This window comes from Bos grunniens, chromosome 4 (genome assembly GCF_055505025.1).
Source record: "Bos grunniens cultivar Pamir isolate PY7600 chromosome 4, Bosgru_T2T1.0, whole genome shotgun sequence".
NCBI lineage: Eukaryota > Metazoa > Chordata > Mammalia > Artiodactyla > Bovidae > Bos > Bos grunniens.
Window position 1 is genome coordinate 9,735,875 of NC_141168.1, and position 19,323 is coordinate 9,755,197.

A 19,323-nucleotide genomic window follows, 5' to 3' on the forward strand; every position below is an offset into this window, starting at 1 on the left:
ACAATTTATTTTACCAATTTCTGCTCCAGTTGATAGTAATAAAATCTTCCATGCTTAATGACATGCAGCATCACACTGTGAATAATATTACTAAATACTATTATAGTTGAAAGTATTGCTTTATTCCTTCTCGCTGTGCATAGTTTCTTTACTGGGGGACTCCTATTTTCCTTTGGGATGATGACTTAGATACTCCTTATAGTTTCTCTCTTTTCAACAACCTTCAGCTCATGTCCTATCTTATAGAAGGTAACCTGGTGAAGCATCACAGGCTCAATTTACCAGATTCCTTACAACTAAGAGAAGTGGGTTCAAATCCCAATTTCTAATGTAATTCATCATTTGATATTAAGTGGTTGCTTCTTCTTTCTTGTTATATGTCCTTATCAATAAAATATTCTCTAATACTGTCATCATTCTCATGGTAAAAAAAATAGCTGCAGTTGTTAGATTAATAATCAGATATTGATATGGCTTACATTATTGCCTTACTAATGACACTGTTGTTCAGTGACAACCTTGACTCTAAAAAAGAAATGCACTGACCATTTTGTTAGCTGCCAAGAGTTTCAAAAGTGAGACAGGGCTTAACCAGATACCTCTGGGTGTCCTTTCTCCCACCATCTTTAAGAAAATAATCCTGCTTTTCAGCTAAGCACATGCTCCACAGCCAATATATGGCATTTCCCACCCTCTTTGAACAAGATTTGGTCTCATGAGATTTAAGCCAAAGGGTTGCGTGTGACTCTAAGAACTATAATTAAAGCAGGGATGGGGGCACAGTGTTCTTCACTCCCTTCCTTCACACTGTCTGGAATGCAAAATGGAAAGTGAGTAGTCAACTTGGAGTGAGCTGCAGAGGGGATGGAATAGCAGTGGAATAAAAGGAGACTGCGGTCTTGACCATCATGGTGCTGCCTCATGACCCCAGGGCTAACTGCCTACAGGCCCCTTTTAGGTGAAAGGAATAAACGTGTCTGTTATATGCAGTCTAATTAATTATAACTGATACATGTAGTAATACTATGTATTACTAATAATATGTAGTAATATCTGTTATTCCCTGATGCCTCCTCTCAAACAAGCCATGTGCTACTATTTTCGCTTTATGGAAAGGGAATATGATTCGTCCAATGTCACACAACCAGGAAGGGGCAAAAAGGGATTTAAACCCAGGCTTAATGGCTCCAATTTGAGCTCATACACTTGATTTTCTCCAAAACTGCATCATGTTGAGATACAAAGGTAGACCCAGACATATTCATGGGCACCATCTGCCGATAATTGCAGTATCTAAGGAAAGGAATTGGATAGCAGCTCTACAAAGGGAAGTAAGCTGAGTCTCTCCTGACTCTCTGTCAATTTAAATTTCTTTCTACGTCTCCCTGACAAATATGTCTCAGGGATTTTAGTCCACAGGTGAGGTTCTCAAACATGGTATTTTATCTAGAAGGGCTCTGAAGTGTTGATGAAACTGCTGACCATATAGGAGGGGTTGTGTGTGCAAGAATATTCATAGATTTCACCGCAAATTCAACAGGGACTATGATCCCAAATTTTTAATTCTGTTTTTTTGAAAATTGGAATTGTGTTTGCCCATTGCTAATGTTTTAGGATTTCTCACCTCTTCTAGAATACTTCAAAGTTTATTAATGTAGGAGATAGGTCTGTAGGAGATAGGTCACATAAGCCAAGATTAATACTAATTTAGAGAAGATAGGAATTCAGGGAATTTTCACTTTCTTTGCCTTTCAACAATCATTTTCACTTTACAGAGATGTTTTTTTGGGAGTAAGTATTCCCTGATAACCTTAAATTTATTTTAATGTCAATAAAAGTCTCTGTATCAAAGTTTATATTGCATATTCCATTCTAAATTTCTGTTTAGAAATATATGTAATATATTCATATTATTGGACTTCCCTGGTGGCTCAGATGGCAAAGCGTCTGCCTACAATGTGGGAGACCCAGGTTCAATCTCTGGGTCAGGAAGATGTCCTGGAGAAGGAAATGGCAACCCACTCCAGTATTCTTGCCTGGAAAATCCCATGGACGGAGGAGCCTGTAGGCTACAGTCCATGGGGTCGCAAAGAGTAAAATAAAATAAAAGTCTCTGTATCAAAGTTTATATTGCATATTCCATTCTAAATTTCTGTTTAGAAATATATGTAATATATTCATATTACAGAAAATTTAGATTAGAAGCTATTTAAACATATAAGGAAAATAAAAAAAATATAGTTGTAAAACCTGACTTTTCACATACTATTTTATGATAAGTACATTTTATGTTCTAACTACATATAGATCTAAAAGATTTATGGGTGGATATCAATAATACCACTGACTCAATGGACATGAGTTTGAAAAAATTCCAGAAGATAGTGAAGGAGAGGGATGTTTGGCATGCTGCAGTCCATGGGGTTGCAAAGAGCTGGACGTGACTTAGCAACTGAACAACAGCAATCAGTAGCACACATATATGTGTATATATTTATATATCTGTAATTTCAACAATGGGACCAAGGCACATTGAAATGGCACAGCAAAGTCATAGGGGTGCCCCAGTGATGAACCTGTTTTTACAGAACTTTTATTCCTACTTATGATTAACATTTTTGATGGACACTGTAAAGTTGAATTGCTCTCCAAAAAATTATTTTAAAAAAACTTTATATGCCTCTCAGTGTATTATGAGAATATGTATTTTTACCAGACCAATATGATCACTGATTATTTTCAATCTTTAGTCATTTGGAAGGTAAAAAATATCTTTTTATTTATGAACAATCTCTTTAAAACAGTCTGTATTTTTATTTATTTTATGACATTTATATCTGAGAAAATAGAACTTGTCAAAGGAACTATCTATAGTCATGAATTTATAAATGGTTTAATGTAGGATTTCTTCTGCAATGCTTTCTAATAAATACTAGGCAATCATGTATATAATATACTGTATATTATCAAGAACAAGCAATTTATAATTACCAATAAAAAGATTATGACTTAATTTATTCTGGTTTTGTTAAATGGCTCTGATAAAATAATAAATGGTCCTTTTCTTCAAATACATGCTACTTTGGTTCCAAGTTTTAAAAAATACTTCAATAACTCATTAACAATTTAAAATTTAATGAAATGACCTATAATAATAAATTAGGTTGTGAAGCTGTAAGTTTTCTTTGGAGAATAAAATGAAAATGGTATATGAAGGTATATAATTAATAATAATTCAACAAGACAGCATAAAACTGAAGCAGTCACTTGATGCAGGACAATTCACACATCCTCAGGTTTACCTCATAGTCCAAATCCAGGTAGTCGAACTCCCCGTTGGTGCGGAAGTGCTGTGTGCTTCTGTCCAGGGTGAGGTTGATGCTCCGGCCCTGGCGCTCAATGACCACAGAGTGCCAGTGGTGATCATCCAGCAGGCTTCCTGTCATCACGGACGTGTGGCCGTATATGGGGCCAAGCTGGTTGCTTCCTGAATCACGTGAATGGAAAAGGACCCAGGTAAAGACACCAGAACTCTATGTCATCTGCTACACCATGGGCAGACATTTTTATGGCATCTCTGTCTATTGTAGTTTACATAGGACAACCAGCATGGAATGATACTTAACAATAGTGGCATGTTCAAACTACATAAAAGCTATTAAAGATGGAAAAATCTCTGTTCCCTTAAAAACCATGAGCTTTATTTATTTATTTTTTCAATTACTGGGCCATGAATTCTGCTAAGTTTGGTATATTCCGTATGAAGTCAGTGCCCTATGGGCTCTGGAGTCAGAGTCCCTGGATTCTGATGCTGTTCCATCACTGGCTTGCTCCATGATCCTGGCCAAGGTAACTGCTCTCTGAGCCTCTCTTTGGTCATATGTAAAATGGGAAAAATAATAGTGCCTGCTTTACAAAGTTGCTGTGAGGATTAAATTAATCCGTACAAGAACTTATTTCCTGACATACAGTGAATGTTCATTAAAAGTTACCCGTTAATTTTTATTATTTTTTTTTGTTATTATTATTATTGGTCAAGAAAATACAACATGACAAATATTTTCTGATTCCTAAAGCCATAATCTTAAGCACAACATAATATTTAATGTCATGGAAAATTTACTCAAGTTATACTTTAAAATAAAAATCTGCAAAATTACATATGTAGCATTAGTTCAATTTTGAAATAAGATCTCCATAGCAACAGAACTATAAATAAGAGTGGAAGATTGTGAAAGTCTGAAATATTTATTAAGGTCATCTCTGGATGCTGTTTACATATTTTATACCATTTTCTATTTTGTCTAATCAAGCATTACTTTTTATGGTCAGGCAAAACTAAATGCTATAAAATAGACTATTGCTTCAGAATAAATAGCATAATAGAAATAAAATAAACACACAATTGACTGAAGAATTATTTCCTTTTTTCACATTTATGATGCTAATACACTTATACCTGACATTTTCTATGGATCTCCTATATGAATTTTTTTTTCCTTTTGGTGATGAAATCAAATGTTTCCCTGTGACTGTGATTATGACTGTGTACGTAGATAGGGATGGGAGAGGAAGAAAGAAAAGAAAGAGTAAGTTTAAGTGAAAGAATACATTCAGTTTTATTACATTAAATATTTAGACTAGAAGACTAAGCAGTATCTAGATGTGCCTGTATTAAGGAAATAGCATTAAAACTGAGAGTGGATATCTGAATGGATGTGTTTCCATGGTTGTCATAAATTTGTCAATAATACTCTATGTAAATTGCTTTCCAATGACATGGTAATGATCTTTTTGTATGAGGCCATATGATCAGTTCTTGTTTCAGAATAGTAACATCACACTCTTACAAGGCCCAGCGGCTTTTAAAGGCTACTCTGTGTATTTCACTTTAAAAAAAAAAAAAGGAGAAAAGTTTGAAAAAATAAATTACTTTAGATATGATCCAATTTTATAAAGAATTAATATGTAAAGCATTAATCACTCTTTTCCACCACTAAAAATAGTGTGGTCTAGTTTTTCCAGACATTTTTAAAAATTATATAAATATAATCATATAATTCATATACATATAAAATATTGATATAACATTTATAATTTGCCTACTGTTTTAATTTAATGCCTGTCACATTCCCCAAATTATTTAACACATACCAATATATTTGTATGTGTTAATTTTTTTTCTTTCAATATTTGCTATTGTAACTAATATCACAAAGTATACATCCTTGGACAGAAATTCTAGAGCTGTTTCTTATTATTTCTTTACGATTACAAAATACATAGAAAATTAAAATATCTGAAGATATATTATTAAATTGTTTTCTTGAAATATTTTTAGGACAAAGAATCCTTTTTATTGTATAACACACCGATACAGATACTATTATTTTTAAAATTTATTTACTTGCTTGAAAAAATTGGAATCATTATTTTATTGTATATTTCTTTCATAGATAGCTTGATTGAGCATTTGGTGTTTACAGACTATTTATAATTTTTCTTCAGTGAGTTTTCCTTACATTCAGTGCAGTCACTCAGTCTTCTCCTAAAGTCTTAGTACAGTTATAGAGTGGAATGAATTTTCATTCAAGAATGACATTAAACTTCTCTATTTGAATTTTCCCAGGTTTTGGCATGCATTTTCATTTTACAATTTGAATATAAAAATTTAAATATCTTTGTATATTTTTAAAATCAGCTTTCTTGGATAGTTTTCTTGTTATGGAAGCTATTTTTTCTGTCAGATAAGATTTTGAATGTGAAAGTTTTATAATGAAGAATAATCTTTGTAGATACTATATTAAGTATTATCAACTGAAAAAAACTAACTGAAGTTGTATTTTTTAGTATACTAATGATTTTCAATGTAATAAAAGTTAATATATGGGAAACAAGCCATATTTAAGAAAGTTAAAACCATGTTGATAAGAAAATCAAGCAGGCAGGATCTCTTTGTCTTCTAATGTTCAGTTTTAAAACTTTCCATTGGGGTGCATTCAACATGCAAATTTTAGTTATTGATATAATTTAGATTACAAAATCTTTATAGAATCCTAAAATCACTAAACATAAAAATATGGAATATATGATGCCCTTCAAACAACTCTTGAATAAATTCTGAAAGTTTTAGGCCAGCAAGAAGAGGATAGATATATTACTGATTTGCATAAATTGTAACTCTGAATGTCAGTATCTGTCTTGTGGACCTTCCCTTTAGTTTTAAGTAAATCTTAACTACATTATCAAAATACAAACATGTATTAGGCTTGTCCACTTAGAAACAACAACAATAGCCCAAAACAAAATAGTAACTCCTTCTTTGAGTTTCATCTCATTTTCTAATTGGCATATTATTTCTCTGATTCCTTCATTTCTAGTTGATTATACTTAAAATAGTCATTTGCACCCTTTTTATCTTTCCTTAACTGATGACAATAAAACTACTATTCTTTTTATTTTAATGAGAATAGATCAACAGTAACTACTATATTGCCAGTGACCTCACTTTTCTGTTTTAAATGACATTTTAGGTGACAGCCTCCTCTCCTTCCCTGGTCTCTGTGATGCCATATACTCATATTTCCTCCTACTCACTGTCTCTTCTCCTCCGGCGTCATGAGTAGCACCTTCTCCTGTCAATATGACACACGGAACTCCCTAATAGAATCTCAACTTTGATGACTATCAGGCAGCAAAAATGCACCATGTTCCAACAGATCTCTAGACTTTCTCTATTGGAAGGAATTAGTACTCCTCCGTTAGAAGAAAGTGAAGAGAAAATAAGGCTTTCTGTATTTCTATAAATGGTACAAATGTCTATTTGGAACTCAAGCCATACCTTAGGGTTATTATTTATATGTTCTCTTTCTTTTTTACTCCATACTCAATTAATTACAAACCATACTAACTTTACAACCAAAACCATCTCCCAGGTGAATCTGTTTTTCTACATCTCCTCTGAAAGCCACCTTCTGCAAGCAGTGGTCATCTCTCAGTTACACCAGGCAGAAGTCCAGCTGTAACTCATGTTCATGCAAGCATTTTCTCTTACAGAAGACTCAGTACCTTTCTAAAAATAAGATCATGAGGCCATATAGTTTAAAGTCTACCAACAGCTTCCCATTCTTAAAATAACATCTAATTTCATCTTCTATCCTTTGAATACCCATACTAGCCCCCTCATCTCGTTCCTTGGGCAGATCGGGTCTTAGTCGCTCATGATTCTTTCTCAACTGCTTTGTCCCAGATATTTTCAGGGCTTGTTTTTGTCATCACTGAAACCTCATCATGAATATCTTCTTGGAAAGGACTTTCCTCACTACATATTCTAATAATACCCCCTCGCCTATACAGTATCCTTTATCGTATCAAGCTTATTTAATTGATTTCATACTACTCATCAGTATTTGAGGTCATTTCTTCTGATTTAGTTGCTTTAAAATAATAGAGAATACAGTGTCCGGCTGTATGCCAAATGCTAGTATCGTAACTGCATAGAACAGGTGTTGATACATATTTACAAATGAGTATGTATATAAATATATATCAAGCACTATGAATTAAAAATGAATTGACAACAACATAATGTGAACTCTTTTTATAATTTACATTTTAAGGATTAAAGACCATTAGCATTTAACTAACAGGGATACCAATAAATGGAAGGAATGGTGCCAAAAATCAGAACATACCTAGGTTTAAACTGAAGACCAGCTTGGCTTTTTTGAGTTCCAAAGTAATATAATCCCCTTGCTGTCCTTCCCCGTGTAAGATTACCCCTTCACTTTCAGAAGTTTTAAATTTCAAGGCAATGACATCTTTCAGTGTTTTCATCTTCTTGTTTCTGAATCTATATGGTAACACAACATGGCCATCGAAGTTGATAACATCAGCCCCTAAAAGAAGAAATAAATAACATTTTAGTTTCGTTATTGTGTGTCGACCTTCAGTCTGAAGTATATCTTCTTCCAATTGGGTGCCGGCACTGAATAAACGACAAAAAAGGGTTTTTTTCTTGAAAACTCTTTAGTCCTGGGTTCTCCTTCTCTTTCTATTCTTGTTTTATTCTGTGTCTTGAAGTGGATTTTATGGAAAGGACTTGAACAGAATGATGATAGGAAACCCTTAACAATTTAAAACTCTTTCTTCAACTGTTATACTAATAACATATGTTCCATCAATGACTTATATGCTTCAAAACTTTGACTTAGAAATTTGGAGGTTACCTGAAAAGTAAAAATGTTAATCCCTCAGATATTATGAGACTTTAATATTTTCCTTCTTAAACGAGGCTAAGTGTTCATGATTTTAAATATATATTTTGCCAACAAGTTTTCTTTTCTATGACATAATAATAAAGGATCTTAGAAGGCAGAGTTTGTGGTATACTCATTTTCTAATGTTTTTTATATTCTACTACATTTTCAGTAAACTTTATGGTAGTACCTAGAGTTTATAGTGAATTGAACTTTAACTTGCTTTATCCCTTGCTCTTAGGGTTCATGTCTTGCGGGGAGCGAGCTCCACCCCTGGCAAAGGTCATGAGGAAGGAGGCTTGGCATACGCAAAGGCGGGATCAAGCCTCAGGAGTCTCCCTGGAAATTCTCGAGCAATCTACCCCCAAAACCAGAGTCTGCCTACTTTCTGCTTTGTGCCTTCACCTTCACCTCTGACTTTACGGGGGGCTGTCCCCCACTACCTCTCTGAAAAAAGAGTTAGCTTACAGCTCCAGTTAATAATTCCTGGGTGTGACAGTGTTTCAACCTACAAACTCCTTTGGAAATCCTCTAGCCTGCCTGAATAGGTTTTTCCGGCCACATGTGATTGTTCAGAGCCTCCCAACTGTGAGAGGCAGGAGATGTTCTAAACTGTCTAAATACAGATTCCTTTGAGCAGTTAAAAGATTGATTAGAAATTGTATTGGTGAAGGGATTTTCACTTGTTGGGCCAATGTTTGCTGCTAAGTCTCCATATCCCTTACCTGCTGTGTCCCTGGCAGTGTATTGATTAATATAACTGGTGTAAATAGTAGCTTTAATGTTTGTAACCTGGGACCCTTGAGTTAATTCTTTTTCTTGTTATAGCCCACCACACCTTTGCTCTGTAGGAATGCAACTTTATCTAATGCTTTTGGAGGGTGGCTCCTGACCAACCACCTTTAGAGAAAAATAAGTTTTATGAAGAAAAGGTCTTAAAATGTTAACAGGCCTCCGGGCCAGAAGATGATGCAAATCACCTAAGCTTTTGCATATGATAAGTTTGCAGGAAGAAAGCCTGGCTTGCTGCAAGACTCTACCCCTTCCCCCATTATCCTCTATGCATAACTTAAGGTATAAAAACTACTTTGGAAAATAAAGTGCGGGCCTTGTTCACCGAAACTTGGTCTCACCATGTCGTTCTTTCTCTTACCTTCTGGCTGAATTATTCAGCCTCTTTTCTCCACTGAATTTCCTCACTGAGCTATCCTTATTTCAGCCTCTTTTCTCCACTGAATTTCTTCACTGACCTATCCTCATTCTATTACTCTTTATATCCTTACTTAACGTTTAATTAAGCAGTTGTTTCCTGATCCTCGCCGACGCCGTCCCCGCTTCGAATACCCTGGATCAGCCGGGGCTGGTCCCTGGCAATGTCTATTTCAAATTCCTTATTAACCCCTTGCCTTTCCAATAGAGAAGTGTATTGCCCATGTTCTCAACTACTCTGAAAAAAGACAGTCTCACCCATATGTGTTTAGAAGAACACAAATCTAATCTATGCTGTGAGTAGATGTAGTTTGATCTTAAGGAATTTCATTGAAAACATGAAATTATATAAACCTTTACAAAGTATGAACAACTTTTTCCCACCCTCAGAAACAGAGGATAGTGGGCAACAGTATAGTAACTGTTTCTTATTCACACCAGGAAAAGAAAATGAAATGGTCTTATTTATTACACACTGTTGCTTCATGGGTTGCCAACTCACAGAATGGGTCAGTGATGACTGCAATAATCCAGATCAAATTCTAAGTCCAAATAGAATCTTAGTCACCCTAATCAGACCCTTTTCAATAAGAATACTTTTAGCTTTTAAAGTTGTGGAAAACCGAGTCACATTGGCTCTAAAAATGATGATGGTGTGTGTGTTCAGTTGTGTCCAGCTCTTTCCGACAACATGGACAACAGCCCGCCAGGCTCCTCTTGCCCTTTCCAGGCAAGAAGCTGGTGGAGCAGGTTGCCATTTCCGCCTCCACTGGATCTTCCCAACCCAGGGATCGAATCCATGTCTCTTGGACAAAACTAGTCACACTGGAAACCTAATCACATTCAGTAGCTCTAATTATCTCAGGATTATAAGCCAGGATGAAGCCTGCCTCTAGTTTGGGGTAAGATTTTGCCAGAGAACCCAGAGAGAGAGACACTAGAGAAAAACTAACAGCAAGTGGAAAACCTAATATAAATATCTTCTTATCACACATCCTAGTTCTCTTCAGTTCTCTTAGCTTCAATCAGCCCGGGGGATATTTTGGATCCTGGTAACAGTAACAATAGCCAGCTACATCATGGTGGTGAAGGTGTGGAGCTACCAGAGGTTATATTCACTCTTTTTTCTGTGCAGTATTTGCCAGCATAAGTTTTGCTCTTAACTAATGCCATAAAGTGAACTGTCACAAATCCACTTATTTCAAATATTGCTTAAAAGTATCTCTAAGTTTTCCCTTCAAATCAATAGACTTTGAATATTTTAAAAATATGATATATCTTGTTAGCAAAAACATTTCTGACTTTAAGTGACAGTTCAGAGAATCATTGCATTCTAAAAAGTTCACAAGGGAAAACATAACTTGGAACTTTGTTTTAATTCTCACAGTCAATTATTTACTATAAGACCTTATACAGTCATAAAAAGACTTTCTTAATCAACGGAATTCTGTTCTGAGACTGTGAATCACAGAGGTTTATTTTACTATGGAGGAAAAAAAGCAGACATTAAATTTTGGCTTCTGCTAACACTGCAAAGCCAATTAGATTTTAGCTTAATCATCTATACTGTCACAGCTGAATTCCAATTGCACTATTTTTATCATCTGTGATGAGAGATAAAACAGAGAAAAAGTGGAATCTGATTATCAGATCCCAGGTTGAATTTATAATCCAGCAGTTGGCAGAAATTACTTTTTGTCTTGCAAAGTGCATAAACAAAAAAGTCAGAAGGAGGGAGTAAATTCTGAATCCCAGAAAGTAATTCTGCAGTCAGTTTCATATCAGTGACAGTTGAATAACAGACACATCATCATTTTATATACCTCCAATATATATTAATTGACAACAAACATTCTGCATTCATCTCTTAGGAAGTAAATGTTCCCAGAGCTTAGACAGAGGAAGAAATTCACCCCTCCCATGTTTTCTCCTAACTCAGAATCTACATTCAGTTTTGGGCACAGAATAGTGATTTATACAAGTGTTGATGCCTTTCTTCCTTAGTTTTATGCAAATGAAAAAAGTGACAGGAAGGACGAGCATGTTTTTCCCTTCAGACAGTCCTAGGATATTAACAAAAACATGAAGAAATGTTATTCATGAGGATCAAATCTCATCTTACAGGTGGTCAGTGGTCAGCTGAAAAACATATAGTACTCTCTGAGCCAGGTCTCTCACCTTACCACATCCAAGCTGTTCTTCCAGGAATGGGTTAAATGCTTGCACAAAGTTAGCCTGTGGATGTGAACTCAGAGTTGGCTTTGAAACTACAAATTCCCAGAAGTAATCTGTGGTATATAATTTATACATAAACATACACCATATACTTTTAAGAGTCTCTGAGATATTGTAAAACTCTATCAGAGTTTAGTTCTTTTTCCTACAACATACATTACAATTTCATTTGACATCTAATAATACATTGTGCTTATTTTGTGATAAGCCACATTTTTCCCCCTATTACCCTGATTGCTTTTCACTCCTTAGAATAAAGTTTTCTCTGCAGTGATTAAACGTGTGGTTGAGCTGTTTAAGCAATCTGAACTATAGTATGGCTAGTCAAAAAGTGAATGCAAAATCAGAGTGCGTCCATGATTTTGTTTCTAACAATAACTCAGAGAGGTTGGAGTGTGTCCAATTCATCAGATCATCATAGTAGAGAAAGCTTTTTCTTTTTTTTTTTTTAATTTCGTTGTTACTTACCCTTCAGTTTCTCTGAGTTTGTACATACTCAGATGAGATATTTCGGAAAAGTGTTTTTCATCTAAAGAGTTTACAATTTTAAAAAGTGCCCTTGCTAATTTTTAATACAAATGTAATATATGTTTATTGTTAAAAAAGAAATTAAACAACATTCTTAAACAATAAGAAATTAAACAATACATTTCCACAGAATGTAGAAAGTGAATCCCCAAAACAAGAGATCAGCAGTGTTAAGTGGGTAATAGGTTGGTGCATCTTTCTAGATTTTCTCTCTCTCTCTTTCTAATGTATGGAATGATCTATATATTATTCCATATATGTGAGTGTGCGTGTGTGTGTATTTAGAGAGAGGGTGGGGAAGGGAAAGAGCAAGGAGAATCTAGTTTCACTTAATTATGGTTCAAAATGTGTTTCTGGCAATGTGTTTATAATGTGCAAACCTGAACGTTTTAGTAAATGAATATATTTTAATGATCTTCATGCAGCAAGGTACTTACAATAAAGTAAGAATGTATATAACTTGAAATAGAATTTATTGTATTTAGTTGAAAAAATTAAAATGTATTTGTATTCATCACCACAAAGTAAACAAATAAATACTTGGAAAATACTTTCGTTTTCCTGTTTTCTCTTAAATATTTCCTGATAGAAAACTTAGAATAATAGGAAGGTTTAAATAAGAAAAATAAAGGGACGATTCTATTTTCATGAAATATCCACTTACATTTCTGATTATTTTAATTTGTATATATGCAGTTTGGACAAGGAAATGGCAACCAACTCCAGTATTCTTGCCTGGAAAATCCCATGGACAGAGGAGCTTGGTGGGTGACAATTAGATACACAGAAGGATCATAGTCCATATAGTTTTGTTACTGAACACTATGTTTATTTTTTTTTTTAATCTCATTGTTTTCTTCCAAATCAGGATTTTAATTCGCTAAAAATATATGATCATTTGGATGTCTGATTTCTTCAATGAGAATCTGTTTTACAGTTTTCTTTTTAATACACTTTTTATTTTAGAATAATTTTTGATTTAAAGAAAAGTTGCAAAGATACAATGGTGAGTTCCTATACACTCTCCACCCAACTTCCCCTAACATTAACATTTTATATAACTGAGTACATTTGTGAAGTCTAAGGCATAACTTGATTGTTGTGATTTAGTCACTAAGTCATATCTGACACTTTTGTGACCCCATGGACTGTAGCCTACTAGGCTTGTCTGTTCACGAGATTTCTCAGGCAAGAATACTGGAATGGGTTGCCATTTCCTTCCCTAGGGGATCTTCCTGACCCAGGGATCAAACTCACATCTCCTGCATCACAGGCGGATTCTTTATGACTCAGCCACTGGAGAAGCCCCAAGACATAAGTTAGGTATATCATTATTCACTGAAATATACACTATATTTGGATTTCACCAGTTGTCACAAATTTGTTTGCTTGCTTTTCCTATTCCAGGATCCAGTCCAGGATCTCACATTTCATTTTTGTTAGCATCCAAAGCAGTGACTGACTCTTTGCAACCCCATGGACAGTAGCACACCAGGCTTTCCTGTCCTTCCTATCTCCTGGAGTTTGCTCAAACTCATTGAGTTGGTGATGCCATCCAACCAACTCATCCTCTGTTGCCCCCATCTCCTAATGCCTTCAATCTTTCCCAGCATCAGGGTCTTTTCCAATGAGTTGTCTCTTCGCATCAGGTGGCCAACATATTGGAGCTTCAGCTTCAGCATCAGTCCTTCCAGTGAATATTCAGGGTTGATGTCCTTTAGGGTTGACTGGATTGGCCTCCTTGCTGTCCAGGGGACTCAAGAATCTTCTCCAGCACCACAACTTGAGAACATCAGTTCTTTGGTACTCATCCTTCTTTACGGTCCAGCTCTCACATTACTTAGCTTCCTGAAACTCCTCCAATCTGTGATATTTCCTCAGTCGTTCTTTGTTTTTCACAACTTTGACACTTTAGAAGAGTACTGGTCAGGTTATATTTTTCAGAATCCTTCTCAGTCAGGCTTGGTCTGTAGTTTTCTTAGGACAAGATTGGTATTGCTTGGGGAAAAAAGCCCAGAGTTGGCGTGTCTTCATCACTCCCTATCTGGCGAGGCGCAATGGCAACATGACTTTCCAGAAGTGATATTGATCAAGGTGATGTCTGCCATGCTTCTTCACTGTAAAGTGACTATTTTCCCCTTTCCATACTTCATTCTGTGGGAGTGAGTCACCAAGTCCAGCCTACGTTTCAGGTGAGGAGAATTAAGTTCCACCTCCTGGAGTGGTGAGTTTATCTACATATATTATTTAGAATTCTTCTGTAAGGAAGATTTCTTATATTTATTCATTCATTCCAATACTTTGGCCACCTGATGTGAAGAGCTGTCTCACTAGGAGAGACCCTGATGCTGGGAAAAATTCAGGGCAAGAGGAGAAGAGGTTGATAGAGGATGAGATGGTTGGATGGCATCACTGACTCAATGGAAATGAGTTTGAGCAAACTCCAGGAGATAGTGAAGGACAGGGAAGCCTGGTATGCTGCAGTCCCTGGGGTCAGAAAAAGTCAGACATGACTTATTAGTGACTGACAACAATGATTCATTCATTAAAACATGTATTTATATAATTATGGGACTGTGCATGTTTATTTCTTCTTTGACTTTAATTCAATACTTGCTCAAATGGTCCCGTATTTTTAGCCACTGGGATCTCTCTGAGGTTGGCTCCTTTGTCCATGTATCAGGATTAGCCCCCTGTGGCCCTCTCCTGCCCTTCCCCCTCCTTCTCTTCTTCTTACACGTCAGCCCCCTCCCTCCCCCTTCTCTTCCCCTCCCCACCTCTTCCTCCTCTTCTGAGTCCTCCTCAGCCTCTTGCTTTGTCCTTTCTCTTCTCTCTTTCTGCCACTATATGATGCCCTAAGCTCATCTTGCATTTTCTTCTGCCCCAGACCTACAATCAGCCATTTTCCCAAGGAGCCACCATTTCTTTCACTGTTGCATGGCACTGAGAAGCTTGCAGGTATTTCTTTTTTTACTTTATACACGATACAATTTCTACAAATAAATATAGTTGTCATCATCTACATGATCTATTCTTCCACAAAACAAATAAATTATTCAATGAAAAAGAATAAAAACTCATAAACCATTACCTAGTTATCTATTTCATAAAGATTTGCAATGATTTTGAAGCTTTTTTCATTTTAATCAAATGTTTTTGCATAAACAGTGATTTTTAAAGGCCATAATAATTGCTAATATGTATTTAAGTGATTACTGATTACCACTTAAATACGTTGAAGTGTTTGTTAGTATTTATGTGGTAATGCATAGGGCTTAATATTTTAAAGTAATTTTTGTTTCATTATCATAAAATAAATATGTACTCACTGTAAAAATTTATGTCATATAAAATACAAAAATAAGTCAATTTAAATTAGTTACAATCACACCACATAGATAGCAAAATACTTTTTGTACATCTAATTTATCTCTGGTTTTCTACAAATCCAAACATTTTTATAATGAACATTCTTGCAGTGAGATTCCTGAGCACTGGAATAATTATTTCCTTACTTTCAATTTCCAAAATTCTTAATTAAAGCAATTTAACTGCTTGAAGATATCAGTAGAGATGCATGTTAATGAGTTACTATGAAATCTAACATTATGTAATGTATATAAATAAATACCCAAGTCACATTCAAGAGTTTGAAATACATCTCTGAAACTAAAGTTGAAAAACACTAGAAGGTGGAATTTGCTTAGTTTTGCCAGCCTTTAGATAGATGCAAACCTACATATTCTTTTTAAAATCAGTAGTCAATATTCTAAATATGTTGACCTTTCTTTGCAAAATACCACGTCACCATCTTCATCTCTATATTCACTCACTACCCTTCTTCTTCATAGCATTTATTTCTACCTAACATATTTGGGAAAGCTCAATTCTGGGAAAAGATCCTGATGCTGGGAAAGATTTAAGGGTAGGAGGAGAATGGCGGTAACAGAGGATGAGATGGTTGGGCAGCATCACCAACTCAATGGACATGAGTTTGAGCAAACTCTGGGAGACAGTGAAGGACAGGGAAGCCTGGCATGCTGCAGTCCATGGGGTTGCAAAGAATCGGATACGACTTGGCAACTGAATAACAACAAAAAAAGCTCAGTACTTAGAGCAGTGCCTTAGTCTATATTCATTAAGTATTTGTTGAATGATTGCATATTGTCATTTATATTCAGTGCATTAAAGTATAATAAACACTATTATTTTAAACGTTTTCTTTAACAATTTGAATCATAAGAATGGAAGAAATTTCAAGAATCATTCTGATTCACTTTGGTGCCACAGCTACTAATATAGCCAAGGTTTCAACTGTTAGAGAAAAAAATGGTGATTTTATGCTACATTTTTTGTGGCGGAGGGAAAAAATTCATGCCATTATTTATGACTTGGTGTTATCTAATTGATAGACATTAACTGGGATAGAACCTTGTCCATCTCATCACATATGCAGACTGTTTCTACTTGATTAATCTCCTTCTAACCTGCTGCCCTTTTCATTCAATATATCTGTGGTTTAAATATAAATAAATAGTTAATAGATTCCAAAAGGTCAATAACAGCTAATTTAGAGTAACAGGAGCAAATGAGCCTTCTTCAAATCCTTTGAAAAATAATCTACAGATAGACTTCAAAAAAATCACTTCTACTTGGGGAAAAATAAAATAAAAACCATAAAGGCTCTTTCAGGAAGGTCAGCATCTCACATTTTGTGCAATATTTCTCTCTAAAATGTGTTGCTTTGCCCTTAAGTGCTTGATAGCTCATGACAGAGCAACAACAATCACATCAGAGGTGTCTGATAGCATTTATCCATAACATTTGGACTCTGATATCCACATGGCCTTTCCACAGGCAAGTCTAACTCTACTTGCTCAACACATAATTCTTCCTCCAGGCCTTATATCCATTATACAGCCACTCAAGACAGAGCTCTGGGCCTTTCTTCAGCTCCTCCCTGTCCTGGGGACCTACATTCTGTTAGTTCCAAGTCTAATGAAATTTAGTACATCCATGTTTTTCAAACACATAGTTGACTTTTTATATGCACTGCCACCAGGTTCCCATCACCTCACATACAGTCCATTGCATTAACATCATGAATGAGCAACTCCCACCCTCCAGTTTTATTACCCTTAACTCTATCCTCCATACAGATGCTAAAAAGATATTTTGAAATAAACTCTTCTACTGAGAAACTCTTCAATGTGGCCTGCAAAACCCTCAGGGATAGAGCTGCGTTCCTGACACTCTTGCATTTTAGCACCACCTTTCTCCTTGTAAACCTCCTGGATCCTTTGCTAATTTCACCTAATTTAATTTTCCTTTCCTCATGCTAAGTTCACTTCCTTCAATGAAGAGCTATTAAAAAAAAACAAAACTAAGTTTATGCTTATTCTTGTTTAAGCATCTTCTAAGCTTCAGATAAAGCTTACCTACTAGATAAATTCTCTTGTGTCAACAGCCCTCATCCACAGAGGCTTCCAAGGTGGCTCAGTGGTAAAGAACCTGCCTGCCAACGCAGGAGATACAGATTCGATCCCTGAGTCAGGAATAACCCCTAGAGTGGGAAACAGCAACCGACTCCAGTACTCTCTCCTGGAAAATCCCACAGACAGAGGAGCCTAGCGGGCTATGGTCCATGGGGTCACAAAGAGTCAGACATGACTGAACACACACACATCACCCTTAGATATTTATCACACCACTTCTCATATTGAAATTATCTCTTTATGGATCTGATTTCCTGTGGACTTTAAGCTTTTCTAAGGTACAGCCTCTGGATGGATTCTTCTACTTTGTATTTCTTAACACAATAAACACTTCTCTCTTTTTAATTTTTTTAACTTATTCATTGTTTGGCTACACCACAGGGAATGTGGGATCTTAGTTCCCTGACCAGGGGTCGAATCCATGACCCCCGCAGTGGAAGCACAACGTCTTGTCTAAACCACTGAACTGCCAGGGAAACCCCGATAAACACCTAAACTGATTTAAACATCACTGATATTTGAGACAACACGCAAAAGTGGAATTCCTCTGTTCCCACCTTCCTTCAAAACCATACCTGGTGCAATGCAGTCTGTTCTCTGAGAGTACAGACTCATATATGATTTAATGATCGGCACTTATGTCAGTACCATAATTGTATATTTCTGATATACATAAATAATTTAAAACATCAAATGCTTTCATTACACTCATTCTGGAGTTATTTTTAATAAGTCAACATTTAAAACATTTGACTACAGTATGAGTTTAAATACTATATATATATATATGTCTTTAAACTGAATGCATTTAAGAGAAATGGCCATTTACACACGGAGAGGACATCAGAAAATCAGAGTGATCCACTTGAGAACAGGGTCACAGTTCTGATACATCTAATAATACAGAGGTAATAAGCAGTTTCTGAAAATTAGCATTAAACATTAGCATAAAATCTATTTGTAATAAATCCATATTGAAGCTATTCTTATTTATTTTTATAAATCAAAGAGTCAAACAAATTAGACCTGTCTTCTCTGTGATAATATTACTGTTTACTGAAAAGAGCTATAGTTTTTTACCATACATAATCTATTTTTCTGCTTAGGAAAATACTATCTATAAGTATCAAACTATAAGACTATTAAACTTTAGAACTATAAGTACTAAATACATCTTCCACTAATGAAGAAAGGAACCAGACATCAAGAAATCCCCCAGAACATTTCTTAATAAGAATTAGTCTCAACATTTATCTCAGATTTTTTAAAACCATTACTCAGTTAAACTTACTTCTTCTGGTTCCAGGAAAATACTGTTGTCAGTCTTACATCCAAATTTCATTACTAAATTGGCTAAGGGATGGTAAGTTGATATAGCAATGTGTTTTGAAGCACTTTTTTCCTGGTAATTTATACAATGCTTAGGAAAAGATAGACAATCCACATAAATACAAGGGGAATGGTGAAAGAGGTTCACATCCGGGAGATTTCTCAGAGCTACCAGGGTCAGTATTAACCATGTCTTCCATTTGCTGGAGCTTCCCTGGTGGCTCACACAGTAAAGCGTCTGCCTACAATGTGGGAGACCAGGGTTCAAT

At 35.5% G+C, this 19,323-nt stretch overlaps 1 protein-coding gene across 5 annotated transcripts in view; it reads right to left on the bottom strand.

Annotated features, from left to right (window-relative positions):
- The window catches only part of CNTNAP2 (contactin associated protein 2), a 2,322,173-nt gene that overhangs the window by 1,307,827 nt on the left and 995,023 nt on the right, over nucleotides 1-19,323 (bottom strand). For all 5 annotated transcript variants that reach the window (XM_086398240.1, XM_086398242.1, XM_086398243.1 and 2 more), the window contains 2 exons: nucleotides 7,695-7,898; nucleotides 3,303-3,487 (listed from right to left, as the gene is read on the bottom strand). In XM_086398240.1, the coding sequence (XP_086254366.1) occupies nucleotides 3,303-3,487; nucleotides 7,695-7,898 (389 nt within the window). The remainder of the gene's footprint in view (nucleotides 1-3,302; nucleotides 3,488-7,694; nucleotides 7,899-19,323) is intronic.